At 61.9% G+C, this 14,209-nt stretch overlaps 3 protein-coding genes across 3 annotated transcripts in view; 2 read left to right on the top strand and 1 right to left on the bottom strand.

Annotated features, from left to right (window-relative positions):
- Positions 1-5,325: 5,325 nt before the first annotated feature.
- On the top strand, positions 5,326-6,616 carry Hsh2d (hematopoietic SH2 domain containing; the record flags this gene model as incomplete). Its single annotated transcript, XM_013028300.1, has 3 exons — positions 5,326-5,456; positions 5,811-5,900; positions 6,430-6,616. Coding segments are annotated over 3 exons (408 nt in total), but the record flags the coding sequence as incomplete, so codon positions are not given.
- A 1,041-nt stretch (positions 6,617-7,657) lies between these two features.
- Cib3 (calcium and integrin binding family member 3) lies at positions 7,658-13,008 on the bottom strand. The gene is made up of 5 exons (XM_013028374.1): positions 12,395-13,008; positions 10,124-10,235; positions 8,564-8,711; positions 8,030-8,225; positions 7,658-7,716 (listed from the first exon to the last, which is right to left on the bottom strand). The coding sequence occupies exons 1-5, from the start codon at positions 12,451-12,453 to the stop codon at positions 7,695-7,697; spliced, it is 537 nt and encodes a 178-aa protein (XP_012883828.1). The 5' UTR covers positions 12,454-13,008; the 3' UTR covers positions 7,658-7,694.
- Positions 13,009-13,888: 880 nt separating this feature from the next.
- Fam32a (family with sequence similarity 32, member A) overlaps positions 13,889-14,209 on the top strand; it is a 10,680-nt gene continuing 10,359 nt past the window's right edge. The window contains exons 1-2 of the mRNA XM_013028365.1: positions 13,889-13,997; positions 14,088-14,208. Of these exons, the coding sequence (XP_012883819.1) occupies positions 13,921-13,997; positions 14,088-14,208 (198 nt within the window). The 5' untranslated portion in view covers positions 13,889-13,920. The remainder of the gene's footprint in view (positions 13,998-14,087; position 14,209) is intronic.

The raw sequence follows: 14,209 nt of genomic DNA, 5'->3' as shown, positions 1-14,209 counted from the left end.
GGGATTCCAGAAATGCACACCTTCACTGGTCATGAGTTGTGGGCAGGAGGCCCAGCCTTGGGCCCAAACCCTCCCTGGCTAAGACCTTCTCCCTGTGCAGAATGACCTGAGGCTGAGCAGCCAGCGAGGAGAGACCTCGGTCTGGAGCTCAGGCACCCCAAGAGGCTGCCTGTGTCCTTCAAACAGCTTCCTCTTTCACATCTTGTCTAAGAATAGCTTGGGGTGGGGGAACGGGGCTCAGGGGCAGAGACTGATGGCCCAGGCAAGGCTCAGGGTCACAGCCCTGCAAAGAGTACATTACAGCATGTGGCTTTCAGCCATCCTTAGCCATGTCGTTGTGTCCTGATAACCCATCACAAACCCTAGAAATACCCTAAGTAAAAATAATTCACTGGCACCAGTGCCTCACACCCGTCATCCTAACTTCTCAGGAAACTGAGTTCTGAGGATCAGGGTTGAAAGCCAGCCCGGACAGGATGACCACCAGAAAACCAGAAGTGGTGTTGTGGCTCAAGTGGTAGAGCACTCGCCTTGAGCTGAAGAGCTGAGGGACAGCGCCCAGGCCCAGAGTTCAGACCTCACAACCGACAAAAAAATTAATGTATTGGGAGGCAGAGATTCGAAGATTGAGGCCAAACAGACCCCTCCAAGAAAAAAAGACCTCAATGTTAGAAATAATTTGGCAGTGGCTGGGAAGGTGGCTCAGTGGTGGAGTGATCGCCTAGCATGCATGAAGCCCTCGGTTCGATTCTTCAGTACACGTACACAGAAAAGCCGGAAGTGGGGCTGTGGCTTGAGCAAAAGAAGCTCAGAGACAGTGCCCAGGCCCTGAGTTCAAGACCCAGGACTCACACAGAAATAGCTCGGGATGTTGGGGTGTCATGGAGGACACTAACTCCACAAGGCCCTTTGCAGGAGGGGCGCCATCAGCCAAAACGCTGCTGGGCAGCACATGGCAGGAAGACCACTCCCTTTTTATCCCTAACCAGGCCTCGCCCACACCTCTTCCCCCATTGGCTGAGCTCAGGCCCTTCTATCCCCATTGGCTGAGCTCAGGCTCGTCCACCCCCCCATTGGCTGAACTCAGGCCCCTCCACCCTCATTGGCTGAACTCAGGCCCCTCCACCCTCATTGGCTGAGCTCAGGCCCCTCTACCCTCCATTGGCTGAGCTCAGGTCCACAATCTGCAAAAGGATGTGGCTTAACTTAAGGAGCTTTCTTTTCCTTTTGGTTGCGAGTTTCGGCCTCGAGACCATCTCTGAGCTTTTTCCCTCAGGGCGAGCGCTCTGCTACTCAGAGCCACAGCTCCACTCTTGTTTTCCGGTGGATAATTGGAGATAAGAGTCACAGAATTTCCTACCTGGGTTTGTTTCCAACCTGGATCCCCAGGTCTCAGCTTCCTGAGTGGCTAGGATCACAGGCGTGAGTCACCATACCTAGCTTGGGCTTCCAGAAGTGTCCAAGGGGATGCCTTCATGAAAAGCACTCAGGAAAAGTTTGTAACTAAAGTGTAATTCATGAGGGCCGAGTCACCTGGCCAAAGCCGGAACCTTCAGAAAAGCAGTTCCCTGAGGGTTAAAAAGGAAGCAAACTGCTTGGGTGCGCAGCACCCAGCAAGCCTGGGGTCCCGGCTGCACAGGAGGCAGGGCATGAAGCACTATCTACACAGTAACTCAAGCTTGAAGGGCCGGAGGCCTGGCTGGGTGGTAGAGCGCCTCCCTCAGAAGGCTGAGTCCCTCCGTTCCAGCACCACCTAGAAGAATATTGAATTCACCTGGTGTCAGTGGTGCATCCCTGAGCCCAGCTATTCAACAGGCTGAGATTTGAGGATCGAAGTTCAAAGCCAGCCCAGGCAGGAAAGTCCACAAGACGCCTATCTCCAACTAACCAGGAAAACAGGGAAATGGAACTGTGGCTCAAGTGGTAGAGCGCTAACTTTGAGCGGAAAGCTCAGGAACAGTACCCAGGTCTAGAGTTCAGGTCCCAAGACTGGCAAAAAGAAAATCCTGAATTCATGTTGTATATTGAGTACCTCAAACGCTTGGGAGTTGAGCAGATTGGGAGATATAATGTCTTGCTTACACTGAAGGGAAGTGATTTTTTTTTCTTTTTGTTTTTTTTTTTTAGTTGGTTGTGGGTCTTGAATTCTGGGCTTAGGCAGGTGCTGTCCGTCAGCTCTTCAGCTCAAGGCAAGCCCTTTACCACTGGGGCCACAGCGCCACTTCCAGTTTTCTGATGGTTTATTGGAGATGAGAGTCTCACAGACTTTCCTGTGGGCTGGCTTTGAACTGCGATCCTCAGATCTCAGCCTCCTGAATAGCGAGGATGACAGGTGGGAGCCACCAGCACCAGCTTGATTTCTTGACTGCTGTACCAAGGGTGAAAAATGGGTGTGTGTGTGTGAGAGAGAGAGAGAGACGAGTTTGCATATCAACAGCCCCACGCTTACATGTAATAGTTTCAGTTTATTAAGCACTTCAAATACCATCCGTACCAATCACTGACTCCTTCGCCTAATCCTACTGAGCGAGCCCACGTCCGCCGTGGGCATCCTCGGGCTGCTCCGAGTCGCTGGAGGGAGAAGCGGCTGCCTGGCCGGGGCGGGTCAGCCAAGGGAGGGTCGGCCCGATGTGGAGACTCCGCGCTCGGGGAGGCTGACTCCCTGGGCCTCCGTTGCCCGGGTGTCTGTATGTTCATTTCTGCCGATGTCGGAGCACCGGGGTTGCCTTGGTGACGGCTTGGCTGCTGGTCAGGTCTGGTGATGGATGAGGGCTGGTTGGGCTCCCCCTGTGTGTTCTTACTACCCCTTCCTTAGCTCTACCTTCTAACTCCTACTTTAACTGTTCATGTCTTTCACAGCACACATGCACTCAATGTATCTATTGAATAGCCTACCATAGCACCACACATCATGTCAGTATTTAATGGCACACGTCACGTGTGTATTTAATAGCACACTATGTCATGTTAAGTAGCATGTTATGTCAGTATTCTCATATTCTCTACCGGGGCATTGTGTATTTTCAGACAGGGCCTTTGTACCCCAGGCTGGCCTTGAACTCACAACCCTGTTGCAACCCAAGGTGACCAGCAGCTGAAACCGGACAATGAAACTGGGTTTGGGGCACAGAGGGAGGCCGGGGCCTCTCACCAGCAACAGACGCCCCAAGGTCCGGTTCACAGGGCCGTGATTGATTTAGGTTCACAGAGCCTTTAGGGAATTAGGGATGGGAGTGTGTGAAGAAATCAAGGCTGCAATCTCTGAAGTTAGAGACACCACCATGAAGCAGTGACCTCCAGATCTTAGGAAGCCCTGGCCAGGCAGGAAAAGCCGCAATTTGCATAACAAGCCTTTATCTAACACCGAGATCTGGGAAGCTTTGGGTGCTGATTAACTCCCTTTTAGGGGAGAGTGGAGGATGTCTGCAATGCCGGGAGCAGTTGGTCTTTCTTGGGCCACTCCTGGCTTTCTGAGAGTCAGAGAACTGGCATTCCAGGTCTTCGGAACGCTCAGGCTCTGCGGGCCTGCTATTACAGGTGTGACCCCCAGGCCCGGCTTGTTTCCCTCCTCTGGCTTCTAACAGTGTCTTCTCCAGCAGGGTTTGCCCTGCCCTGCAGGTGAATGAATTATCGATGCATTGAATGAGTCAATGGATGAGAATCGGTGAATGAACTCAGGATATTGAATGAGTGACCGGAAGATAGACTGGATGGACCAGTGAGCAGGAGAGCGGATAAATGAGTGATTGAATTAGTGAATGAATGGATGAGTGGGATGCTCACAGAACAGTAGATAACAGGAATTGCAGTTGGGGGGGGGAGCCTGAGCCCCCCAGGACATCAGGGACCCCTGCCCCCACCAGAGCTGAGCTGGTGCTGTGGCCACTGGCCCCATGGGAGGTGAGTGTCCCCTCCCCTTCCAGCCCCTCCCCAGGCACCCAAGGGCGAGCCCAAACCTACTGGGTGAGCCCACAGCCCAGAGGCTCCTGACAAAGCTGGGGATCTAAGCTCACACCTGTCACCCCAGCTGCTCGGATGGCTGGTGTGAGCACTGCAGTTCAAGGCTGGTCTTGGTAACCTTTACAGGACCCCCATCTGGACAAAGACACGGGCACGGTAGGGCAGGTCTGTCATCCCGGGACACAATTTAGAGACAAGGCCGGATGGGGAGGGGCCGCGGAGGTGCAGCAAGGCCCTGAGTTCAAACCCCCGCGTGGAAGAGGAGCAGGAAGAAAACGCCAGCCTGCTGGATTCAGGGGTGCAGAACCAGAGCCCCGAAAGGCTGAGCCTCATGCGCCCGAGGGGGCCACCGACACCAGCGCCCCCTTCCGCCCCCGGGGGTGGGGGAGCAGGGCTGAGTCCCCCGGGGTTACCCTGCCCCACTGGGCGGAGGAGGAAGTGGTTTGCTTGTGGGTGCCTGGGCCCCGCCCAGGGAGCGCAAGATCCTGCCGTTGGGCTGGGGGGGGTTGCGATGCCCTGGGTGTTGGGGTCACCCGCGGGCTCCTCTCTGCTGGCACCCAGGACACGTGGGCACGCCATCAAGGCCCAGGCTCTGGCCCCGCCCCCCCACCTGCACCCCAGGAAGTGGCTGTCCTGCTCACGCTCACCCCGGGAATCGAAACCCAGCGCCCAGCACCTCCAGGTACACGGGCTCGGCCTGGGGGGCCCGGGGAGCAGGGGTGGCTGGGGAGGAGAGGACATTACTAAAATCGCAGGCCAGAGGCTGGAGAGTTGAGGCCAGCTTGGGGTCACAGTGCACCCCACCTCAAATAGTTACCCAAAGGAAGCGCAGCGAGGAAGGCAGCAGGAGGCAGCTGTGCAGGCCTGGCCCCGTGTGGGTGTTTGTGATTTGTGGGTCAGCCCTGGGGCTTGAACTCAGGGCCGGGGCGCTGTCCCTGAGCTGCTTTTGCTCAAGGCTCGCGCTCTACCACTTGAGCCACAGCACCACTCACGTCCAGCTTTTTCCGCTTATGGGGTGCTGAGGAATGGACCCCAGGGCCTCATGCATGCGAGGCGAGCGCCCTACCGAGCGCCCTACCGCTGAGCCACCTTCCCAGCCCCGACCCGGGGTTTGTTTTCCTCCCTCCAGGGCGTTGTGGCCCCCGACCAGACCCAGGCCTCGCTGCCTGGCCACCGCCTCTCCCGGGGAGGAGGCGGCTGGAGGCCATGGATTCAATCAGAAGCGTCCGCCACCTTCAGAAACCTTGTTTTTTCCTTTGAGACCAGGCCTCGCTGCAAAGCCCCTGGCCAGGCCTGGGACTGCGGGACTGCAGGCGGCCCCGCCCGGCTCGGCTGAGCCCCAGCCCTGGGGCACCGTGTGCGGCAGGGACGGTGCAGCTCCAGCCGGAGCCGCCCCCGCCGCTGCCCCCACGGCTGGACTGGTTCGTGCACACGCAGGTGGCGCAGCTGACCGCCGAGGGGATCCCCGAGTGGTTCCACGGGACCATCTCCCGAGAGTGAGCGCCGCGCCCCGCCCCGCCCCGCCCCGCCCCGCAGCTCTGCCTGCAGAAGTCTGCCCCCCCACCCGCACAGCGCCACTTCCGGTCTCCCGCCCGGGCTGGCTTCGAACCCTGAGCGGCTGGGATGCCGGGCGGGAGCCGCGGTGCCCAGCGCCACCCACGGTCGCCCCTTGCCCCCGGAGCGGGACTGGAGGCATTTAGGAGGTGAAAGGTCACCCTCGGGCTGGTGTCCCTTCCATCTGGGCTTGTGAGGTCCTTGGTGCGAAGGCCCGTGCTCCCCCCGCCCCACAGCCTCCGAGGCCGGGGTGGGCGGCTGGACCCCGCATCTCCTCGCTGTGGGCGCCTTTCTAGGGCTGCGGAGAAGCTGCTGGAGCCCCAGCCCGCGGGGTCCTTCCTCGTCCGGGTCAGCCACAGCCACGTGGGCTACACGCTCTCCTGCAGGTAAGGCTGGGCTGGGCGTGGCTAGGGTGAAGTGGGCGTGGCTAGGGTGAAGTGGGCGGGGCTAGGGTGAACGGGGTGGGGCGGAGCTAGGGTGAACCGGGCGGGGCTAGGGTGAACTGGGTGGGGCGGGGCTAGGGTGACATGGGGTGGGCGGGGCTGAGGCCGGGCAGGGCGCGGGGGGGGGGCCCAGGCCTCCTCCCCAGCCGCACAGCCTCCCCAGCACTGATGTGGAGAGACCCGGGCCGGGGAGCAGACCAAGCGGGCCGGCCTCTGGCTGCGGTCCTCCTCATCTGTCTCCTCTGGGCCAAGGCCAAACCCCGCACTGGGCAGTTAGGTAAACTGAGGACTGTCAAGCCGGTCTGGCCCGGAGAACCGGCTCTGGGGACCGAGCCACGCGCAGCCACCGTCTCCCCGGGGAGCAGCTCGGGGTGGCAGTGTCACTCGGGGAAACTGAGGCATGGCAGCCGGGACACGGGGGGCGGCGGGCAGCCCGGCGTGGACGCGACCCCCGCCCCGCGTGTCCCCGCAGAGCCCCGGGCTGCTGCCGCCACTTCATGGTGAAGCTGCTGGACGACGGCCGCGTCTCCGGCCCCGACGGGGAGGCCCACGCCTCGCTGGACGCCCTGGTCACCCACCACCAGCGGACGCCGCTGCGGCCCCACGGGGACCTACTCACCCAGGCCTGCCCGCAGGTGAGGGCCCGCCCGCCCTCCTGACCCCACTCGCCCCCGTCTCCCCCCTCCCCGCCCCGGGACCGCGGCTCCTGGGCCGAGGGGTGCCGGCGCGAGGCTCAGAGGGCGTGGCCCAAGCGGCGGTGGGTAGGACTTACGTCGCCACAGGGACGGGTGGGCGTGGCCTGCCTGAGGCCCGTCAGTGGGCGGGACCCCCTACACCACTAGGCCAAGCTTTGGGCGGGGCCTACATGCCCTACAAGGCCCGGTGGGTGTGGCCTGCTTGAGGCCCATCTGCGGGCGGAACTTACACTCCCTACAAGGCTCCGTGGGCAGGCGGGCCTCAGATCCAGTGGGGGCGGGGCTCATCTCCCTGTGAGCCCGAGTGGGCGTGACCACCTATGAGACCGGAAGTTAGGCGGGGCGTATTTCCCTGTAAGGCTCGGTGGGCGTGGCCTCCCTGGTGCCTGGAGTGCGTGTCCACGCGTGATTCCCACGCAGGGCGGTGCTGTGGTGGGTGCGGGGGCAGCGTGCGGGTCGCGGGGCCGGCGTGTGGGGTGCGCAGGGAGCGAGCTCCCGCACAGACGCCGCACTGCTCCACAAACCGCGCGGATGTGGGGATCCCGGGGTGTGGGGTCCGGGCGCCTCCCCGATGCGGGGGGCGGGGGCGGCTGTACCCTGACCTCCGTGAGCGCCTCTACCCCGCAGCCTGGAGCGGCAGCTGCAGCCGGGGCCCCTCACTCCCGCCCCGGCGGGGTGGGGTGCGGGGCTCCCCGGGTTCCCTGGATGCGGAGGCCCCGCCATTGTCCCGGCCAAAAAAATGTTCCCAGCGTTGGGGAGGCCGAGAAGGGAGGATCAAAACTTCCCGGGGGGCCGGGCGCTGGTGGCTCCCGCCTGTCATCCTAGCTACTCAGGAGGCTGAGGTCTGAGGATGGCGGTTCAAAGCCAGCCCGGGCAGGAGAGACGGGATGGGGGGAAGGACAGACAGACAGATGGACGGACAGACAGACAGAGCGCCCAGCCAGCCAGCAGGTGTGGCTGTTTATTCTCACAGCTCTGGGAGTCTCCACGGGGAGCTGCGCCCGGCCCCCGGCCCGGCCTCCCGGGCCTCTCCTCGTGGGCGTCAGATGCGGATGTGGAAGGTGCTGTGGACACAGGAGCGGGGTGGTCACCGCACACCGAGGCGCCCCTCCCCCGCCTTCCTGTCCCCAGGATGGGGTGGCAGGGGGCCGGGTGTCCGGAGCCGGCCCCGCCAGGCCCCGGCGTGGGTCCGCCTGCGCCCCAGCCCCGGCTTCCCTCTCCCCAGGCCACACAGGAATCCGCAGCGGGATCTGGGGGGCTGGCTCCCGGTGCGCGAGCGGATGTGGGGTGCAGCGGGATCTGGGGGGGCTGGGGGCTGGCTCCCGGTGCAGCGGGATCTGGGGGTGCTGGGGCTGCCCCCAGCGCATTCAGCGTCACCTGAGGAAGTCGGGCGCCCGCAGAATCATGTTCTGGAAGTCCTCCAGCGACAGCCGCCCGTCGTGGTCCCCGTCAGCCTCGTCCAGAACCTTCTCGCACACCAGCCGCACCTCCTCAGGGCTCAGCTCGCCCCGCGTCAGCCTCCGCACCGTCTGCTCCAGGTCCCCCGCGCAGATGTAGTCGTCGTCGTTGAAGTCTGTGGAGCACACGGGAGACCGGGGCTGGGGCTCGAGCCCGGCCCCCTTGCTAACCTGCTAGGCTGCTGCTGTCCCACGTGAGCCACAGCGCCACTGCCGGCTTTTTCTGCGTATGTGGTGCTGAGGACTCGAACCCAGGGCCTCGTGCATGTGAGGCGAGCCGCCTTCCCTGCCCTTCTGGCTTCCTCGGGCCTGGGGTGCGGCCGTGTGCGGTGGGACCCAGCCCCGGGGCGAGGCCCAGCCGGAAGGGCTGAGCGAGGGCGCGATGCCCAGAGGCCCCGGGGCGCGGGGCACAGGGACCTCGGGGAGCCACGGAGGCCAGCCCCCCCTTGCCCACCGTAGATTCTGAAAGCGTAGTAGGCCTTCAGGTCCCGGGGCGCCATCTCGCTCATCACCGAGAACATGTCCAGGAAGTCGTCCAGGGTCATGTGGCCGTCGCCCTCCTCGGAGAAGACCTGCGCGATCCTCTGGCGGAAGGGGTTGTCCTGGGGACCGGAAGGACCCGGCTGGGCGCCCGCCTGGGCCCCCCAGGCCCCTGCCGGGCGCGGGGCTTCCGGTGGGCAGGTGACCCAATCACAGTGGGTCACTCACCTGTTGGCACGTGACCACTGACCGATCACCTGGCACATGTGATTGGCTCCTGAAAGGAAGGAGCTTCTCCAAGGGGCTCCTCACTGAGTCGGTTGCTTACTGCGTGATTGGCTTTCGGATGGGCGCACGAGCCAAAGCGACCAATCAGAGCGTCTCATTCACCTGTCTACTGTGATTGGCTCTTGGATGGGCATGTGACTCGAACTGACCCATCAGCGATCCTCACCGGGTACTTGTGATTGGCTCTTAAAAGGACCAACCAGAGAGACTCATTCATTTTCTATCTGTGATTGGCTCGTGGATGGATCCCTGACTCAGACTGACCAATCAGAGGCTGCCTGAGCGGGAAGCCTTGTCCTGAGAGGGGCTGGGAGGTGCAGGAGTCCTGAGCCCACGTGGAGGCCCTGGCTCCGGCTGCACGGACACTGGCTGTGCGCCTGGACTTTTACTTGGTTTCTGGCGTTCTGATCCATTCAGCTCCCCGTCAGTGAGCTTTTCATCATTCACAATAAAGTGCAACCAGCCCAGGGGCCTGTCCTCATCCTCAGATCCGTAACCACGCGTCGGAAAGACTAAGGGCATCAGCACCAAATGCACAAGCTCTTTACGGTGCGCATGGCAGTCCTGGGGCTCCACCAGGGCCTGGGCGCCATGTCTGAGCATTAGCTCTACCACTTGAGTCACAGCTCCACTTCTGACTTTTCTTGGAAGTTAATTGGAGATACAAAGTTCAGGAGCTGGGCACCAGTGGCTCACCTGTCATCCTAGCCACTCAGGAGGCTGAGATCTGAGGATCACAGTTCAAAGCCAGCCCGGGCAGGAAAGTCCGTGAGACTCTTATTTCCAATAAACCACCAGAAAACTGGAAGTGGAGGGCTGGGAAGGTGGCTCTGTGGTAGAGCGCTTGCCTTGCATGCCTGAGGCCCCGGGTTCCATTCCTCAGCACCATATACACAGAAAACCCTGAAGTGGTGCTGTGGCTCAAGTGGTAGAGTGCTCGCCTTGAGCTGAAGAGCTGAGGGACAGCGCCCAGGCCCAGAGTTCAGGCCCCACAACTGACAAAAAAAAGGAATCTCATGGACTTTCTTGCTGGGGCTGGCTTCAAACTTCAGTCCTCAGATCTCAGCCTCCTGAGTGGTTGGGATTACAAGCGTGAGCCCAGGTGCCCGGCCTCCTTCCTGCCTGTTCATTTCAGCCTTGTTCTCTGTGGCTGTGTGAAGTGGGATGGTCGCAGGACCCTCACAGGGCTGCCACGGGGATGTCATCTCTACTCTGTGGTTGCGCCTGGCCTGTGATGTGGACATACCTTCAGCTCTGGCATGCTCCCAATGAGCTCGTACGGCACCTTCACGCGGGGGCCGCTGGTGTAGTCCAGGGGCACGAGCTGTGGGGCCAGGTCCTGGTAGCGGTAGAAGAGCCTGCAGGGAGAGTGGGAGCGGGCAGAGCTGCCACCGCGGTGAGGGACCCGCCCTGCCCTCCCTGGGTGACATCAGGGGCCGCAGGGCTTGGTGATATTCTTGTTTGTCACCCCAGCTACTCAGGAGGCTGAGATCTGAGGATCATAGTTCAAAGCCAGCCTGGTCAGGAAAGTCTGTGAGACTCTGATCTCTAATAAACCACCAGAAAACTAGAAGTGGTGCTGTGACTCAAGTGGTAGGGCACCAGCCTTAAGCAAGAAGAGCTCAGGGACAGCGCCCAGGCACCGTGTTCAAGCCCCACCACTGACAAAAAAAAAAAAGTAAATATGGAAAGTGTTTTAAGAAGCACTGGAAGCACAGCTCCTAGGTTACCGGTGGAGTCGCACTGGCGGCTGTCTTGGTCCGGCTGAGCCGTCTCAGAAGACCTTGAGGTTCCCAGTCTATCAGGGCAATGGGAGCTTCTGGAGGACATGGTATCTAAGCCCTTGAAAGAAGGATCTAGAACCTCAGTCAGTCCTGAATTCTGGTTCCCTCAAGCTCCCTAAATTTCAGCTTCTGAGTGGCTGATTAGGCGACTTGGTTTCCCTGTCTGACAACGGACCAAGGTCCAGCCTTGGATCTGGTGGGGGGAGGGCTCTGCCCGTGAGGCCTGACCCGAGGTCAGCCTGGCCTTGCCTCAGTTTCCCTGGCAGTAACCTGATCGTGATGGCCAGGGTGACCCGGTCAGCTGTCCCCCACACACAATGGTGCTGCCCGGCCAAGCGTGTGCCCATCAATAATCAATGCTCTCTGCCCACCGGCCGCGCCGCCCGCCCTGCCTCCCCCAGCCTGGCCAGCTTGGGTTTCACAGCTCTGAGTTCATGGGTCGAGGCCTCTGAACAAAGGCCCGCAGGCCGAGGGTGTCCACCTTGCAGGACCCGCGCCAGGGACCCTCACAGGCTGCAGCCCCCCTGGCCCGGTGCCACCCCGGCCCAGGGCTGGGCTCAGGCCTCTCCTGGCTCTCTACCCACCATGGCTCCCGCCATCCTGGGAGAAAGGCCCGGTGCCTTCCACAGCATGAAGGCCATGGCACGTCCCTCCCTGCCCCCCCTTCCCGCTCCAGCGCTCCACCTCCGTGAGGCTTTGCCTTCTTGGGCCCTGTCAAATCACTACTCAGATCGGGCGCCTTGGCACATGCCTGCAATCCCAGCCTGCTGGAGGCCCAGGCCAGAGGAGGGCATCCCCCTCCCCCGGCCCCCGAGACACAGACTCACCGCATGATCTCCTTCTTGGTGAAGAAGGTGCAGTCCTGTGGGGAGAAATGTCGGCCGAACCCGGACCTGGCTCTGGAGTTGGGGTTCACGGTCCCCACCTCCACCCCCCCCCACGTCCTGGGTCCACTCAGCACTCGATGGGGACCACAGGCCGGCCACACACACAGATCCGGGGACGCTGTCCCCCTCCGGGGCCCCCGCCACCCCACCTGGTACTCCTCCAGCTGCGCCGCGGTGAACACGCTCTGCGTGCCGCCCATGCCGGCCACCGTGGCCTCCCGCACAGCACTGCGCTGGGCAGCGCTGCGGCCAGGCCCGGCCGCACCCGCCTCACCCCCTGCTGCCCGGGCTCAGGTTACAGCCAAGCCCTCTGGGCAAAAGTGTGCAGGTGTCCCCGGCTGGGGAGGAGGAGGCACCAAAGTGACCCCTAGATCCTGCGAGACTCGAGGCCCCAGCCCTTGGGGGACTGGCCTGGGCGGTGAACCGCTCGGTGCTGTGTGGCCCTGGGGAGGTGGCCGCACGTCCGGCCTGGGCACTGTCCCTGAGCTTTTGTCAGTTCGAAGCTGGCACACTACCACTTGAACCCCAGCACCCCTTCTGGCTTTTTGGTGGCTGGTGGGAGATAAGAATCTCCTAGACTTTCCTGCCCAGCTTGGCTTTGAACTGTGATCCTCAGATCTGGGCCTCCTGGGCAGCTGCGATGACGGGCGTGAGCCTCAGCGCCTCCTAAGACCTCTGGAGCCCAAGCGCCCGCTGCGGGGCCCTGCAGCGGGGTTCCCCTCCCACCCACCCAAAGCCGGGCGCTGGGCTTGTCTCCGTCTGCCGGGCCTCAGGTCCTGGCAGGAGGCAGTCGCTTGGTGCCCCCTGCTGGCCAGGCCGGGAATGGCCGTCACTCTGCCCTCTCACTTTTGTCCCCTTCTGTTGGAGAGCAGGTGTGGCTCTGTCGCTGGCCTGGAACTTGCCATCCTCCTGCTTCAGCCTCTCAAGCCCTGGGATTACAGGCGTGTGCCACCATCCCCAGCATCCCCAGAGAGCTTGGCAGTGTCTTCCTGACGCCTGGAGGATGGATGAACAGGACTCAGTGAAGCTCACCGCGGCTCCACTCCGAGAGGCTCCAAACTGGACAAGAGCCCGGAGTCTGTCCGCAGGTGGGTGGATACACAGAAGGGCTTTCTCCACACAATCAATGCCCCATCGTCACACCCACCAGAAGCATCTCACATGTCCGGCTCAGACAGGAAAGTCCAGACCAATCAGAACAGGTCAGGAGCTGTCCAGGGACCTGGGGGGGGAGGGGGGAGGCAAAGCTGAGCCAGGAATGAAGAAGGGCGAGGGAATGTTCTAGATCTTGACGGTGGAGGTGCCCATAGGTATGTAAACATGTCAGTAAGAGGAGAGTGTGTTTTAGATCATCGCCACTTTGTCTTGGATCACAGTGTTCTTTAGAGCGGTCCCCACAGTCCTAAGGCCTGTCACCCCCAAATCACTTCTGCTCTCTTCCCCTCATCTCAATCCCCAAAACTGCTTTGTCCACATCCTTCAATGATCTCATCGATTTCTCACAGGGAAAGCAGCTGGTGGAGTCCTGGGGTCTGGGCTTCAGGCCTAGGAAACTTGATTGGAATCGCTAAGGCCCAGGGTACATTCCAGCACCTTCCACCTACGTCTCTCAGAATGAGGCCTCTGCCTGGCCGGGTAATCTTTCTTCTCTCTTTTCACGGTTTTGCGCTCTGAACTCAAGGCCCCTGAATTTGCTGGACAGATGCTCTACTACTTAGCCACACACCACCTCCAGAGTTTCTTTTCTTCTTTTTGTCAGTCGTGGGCTGAGCTCTGGGCCTGGGCGCTGTCCCTCAGCTCTTCAGCTCGCTTTTCTGCTTCTGTGGTGCTGAGGAGTGGAACCCAGGGCCTCACGCATGCCCGGCGAGCGCTCCAGCACGGAGCCGCCTTCCCAGCCGTCTTTGCTCTACTTCTTTGTGTCAATGGCGCGCTGGGCCTGGAGCTGCAGGCCCGCGGGCCGCCCTGAGCTTCTGCACCCAAGGCTGGCGCTCGACCACCTGAGCCACCGGCTCAGTCTCCCACTTTCTGGTGGTTCAGTGGAGATAGGCGTCTCACGGCCTTTCCCGCCCGAGCTGGCTTTGAACCGCGGTCCTGGGGGCTCAGCCGCCTCAGTAATTAAAAGAAAAAGAAAGGAACGCATAACCCCAGGGCAGGGTGGGGAGAAAGCGGAAGTGGGAGTCCGGACAGGAAGTGTGGCGGGAGCCACGTTGCGGCGTCGACCACGCCCCCACAGGAAGTGTGGCAGCAGCCAGGGCGGGACGTCTAGGCGGGCCAATCAGGAAGCAGCGGGGGCGGGCGCTCCGGCACAAACAGCGTCCGCAAACCGGAAGAGGCGCGGAGTCGTCGCGGGTCGGGCCTGGCAGCGCGGCGCCATGGCGGCGGCGTACGAGCAGGTGCAGAAGGGGCCGCTGAGGCTGAAGGGCGGCGCCGAGGTCGGCGTGACCAAGCGGTGAGGCCCGCGGGACCCCTGGCGCTCCCTGGCGCTCGCGGCGCGCGCCGCGGCCCCTGACCCGCTCGGCCCCGCCTCTCTCGCTCCCAGGAAGAAGAAGAAGAAGGACAAGGACACGGCGAAGCTTCTCGAAGCCATGGGCTCCAGCAAGAAGAGCGAGGAGGAGAAGCGGCGCGGCCCGGACCCGCGGACGCCGGCGCAGGCGGCCTTCG

Source organism: Dipodomys ordii, unplaced genomic scaffold, assembly GCF_000151885.1.
Source record: "Dipodomys ordii isolate 6190 unplaced genomic scaffold, Dord_2.0 Scaffold108, whole genome shotgun sequence".
Classification (NCBI taxonomy): Eukaryota; Metazoa; Chordata; class Mammalia; order Rodentia; family Heteromyidae; genus Dipodomys; species Dipodomys ordii.
The sequence above is the reverse complement of the archived record's forward strand: the minus strand, read 5'-3'. Positions and strand labels throughout refer to the sequence as shown.

Excerpts from the sequence above, each read along its gene's own strand:
- Cib3 (XM_013028374.1), bottom strand. The coding sequence starts at position 12,453 with ATGGCAAGTTCCAGGCCAGCGACAGAGCCACACCTGCTCTCCAACAGA. Across the intron at positions 8,712-10,123 it reads GGAGCATGCCAGAGCTGAAG|GACAACCCCTTCCGCCAGAG; the intron begins GTATGTCCACAT and ends TCCGGTCCCCAG. Across the intron at positions 8,226-8,563 it reads CTACGCTTTCAGAATCTACG|ACTTCAACGACGACGACTAC; the intron begins GTGGGCAAGGGG and ends TGTGCTCCACAG.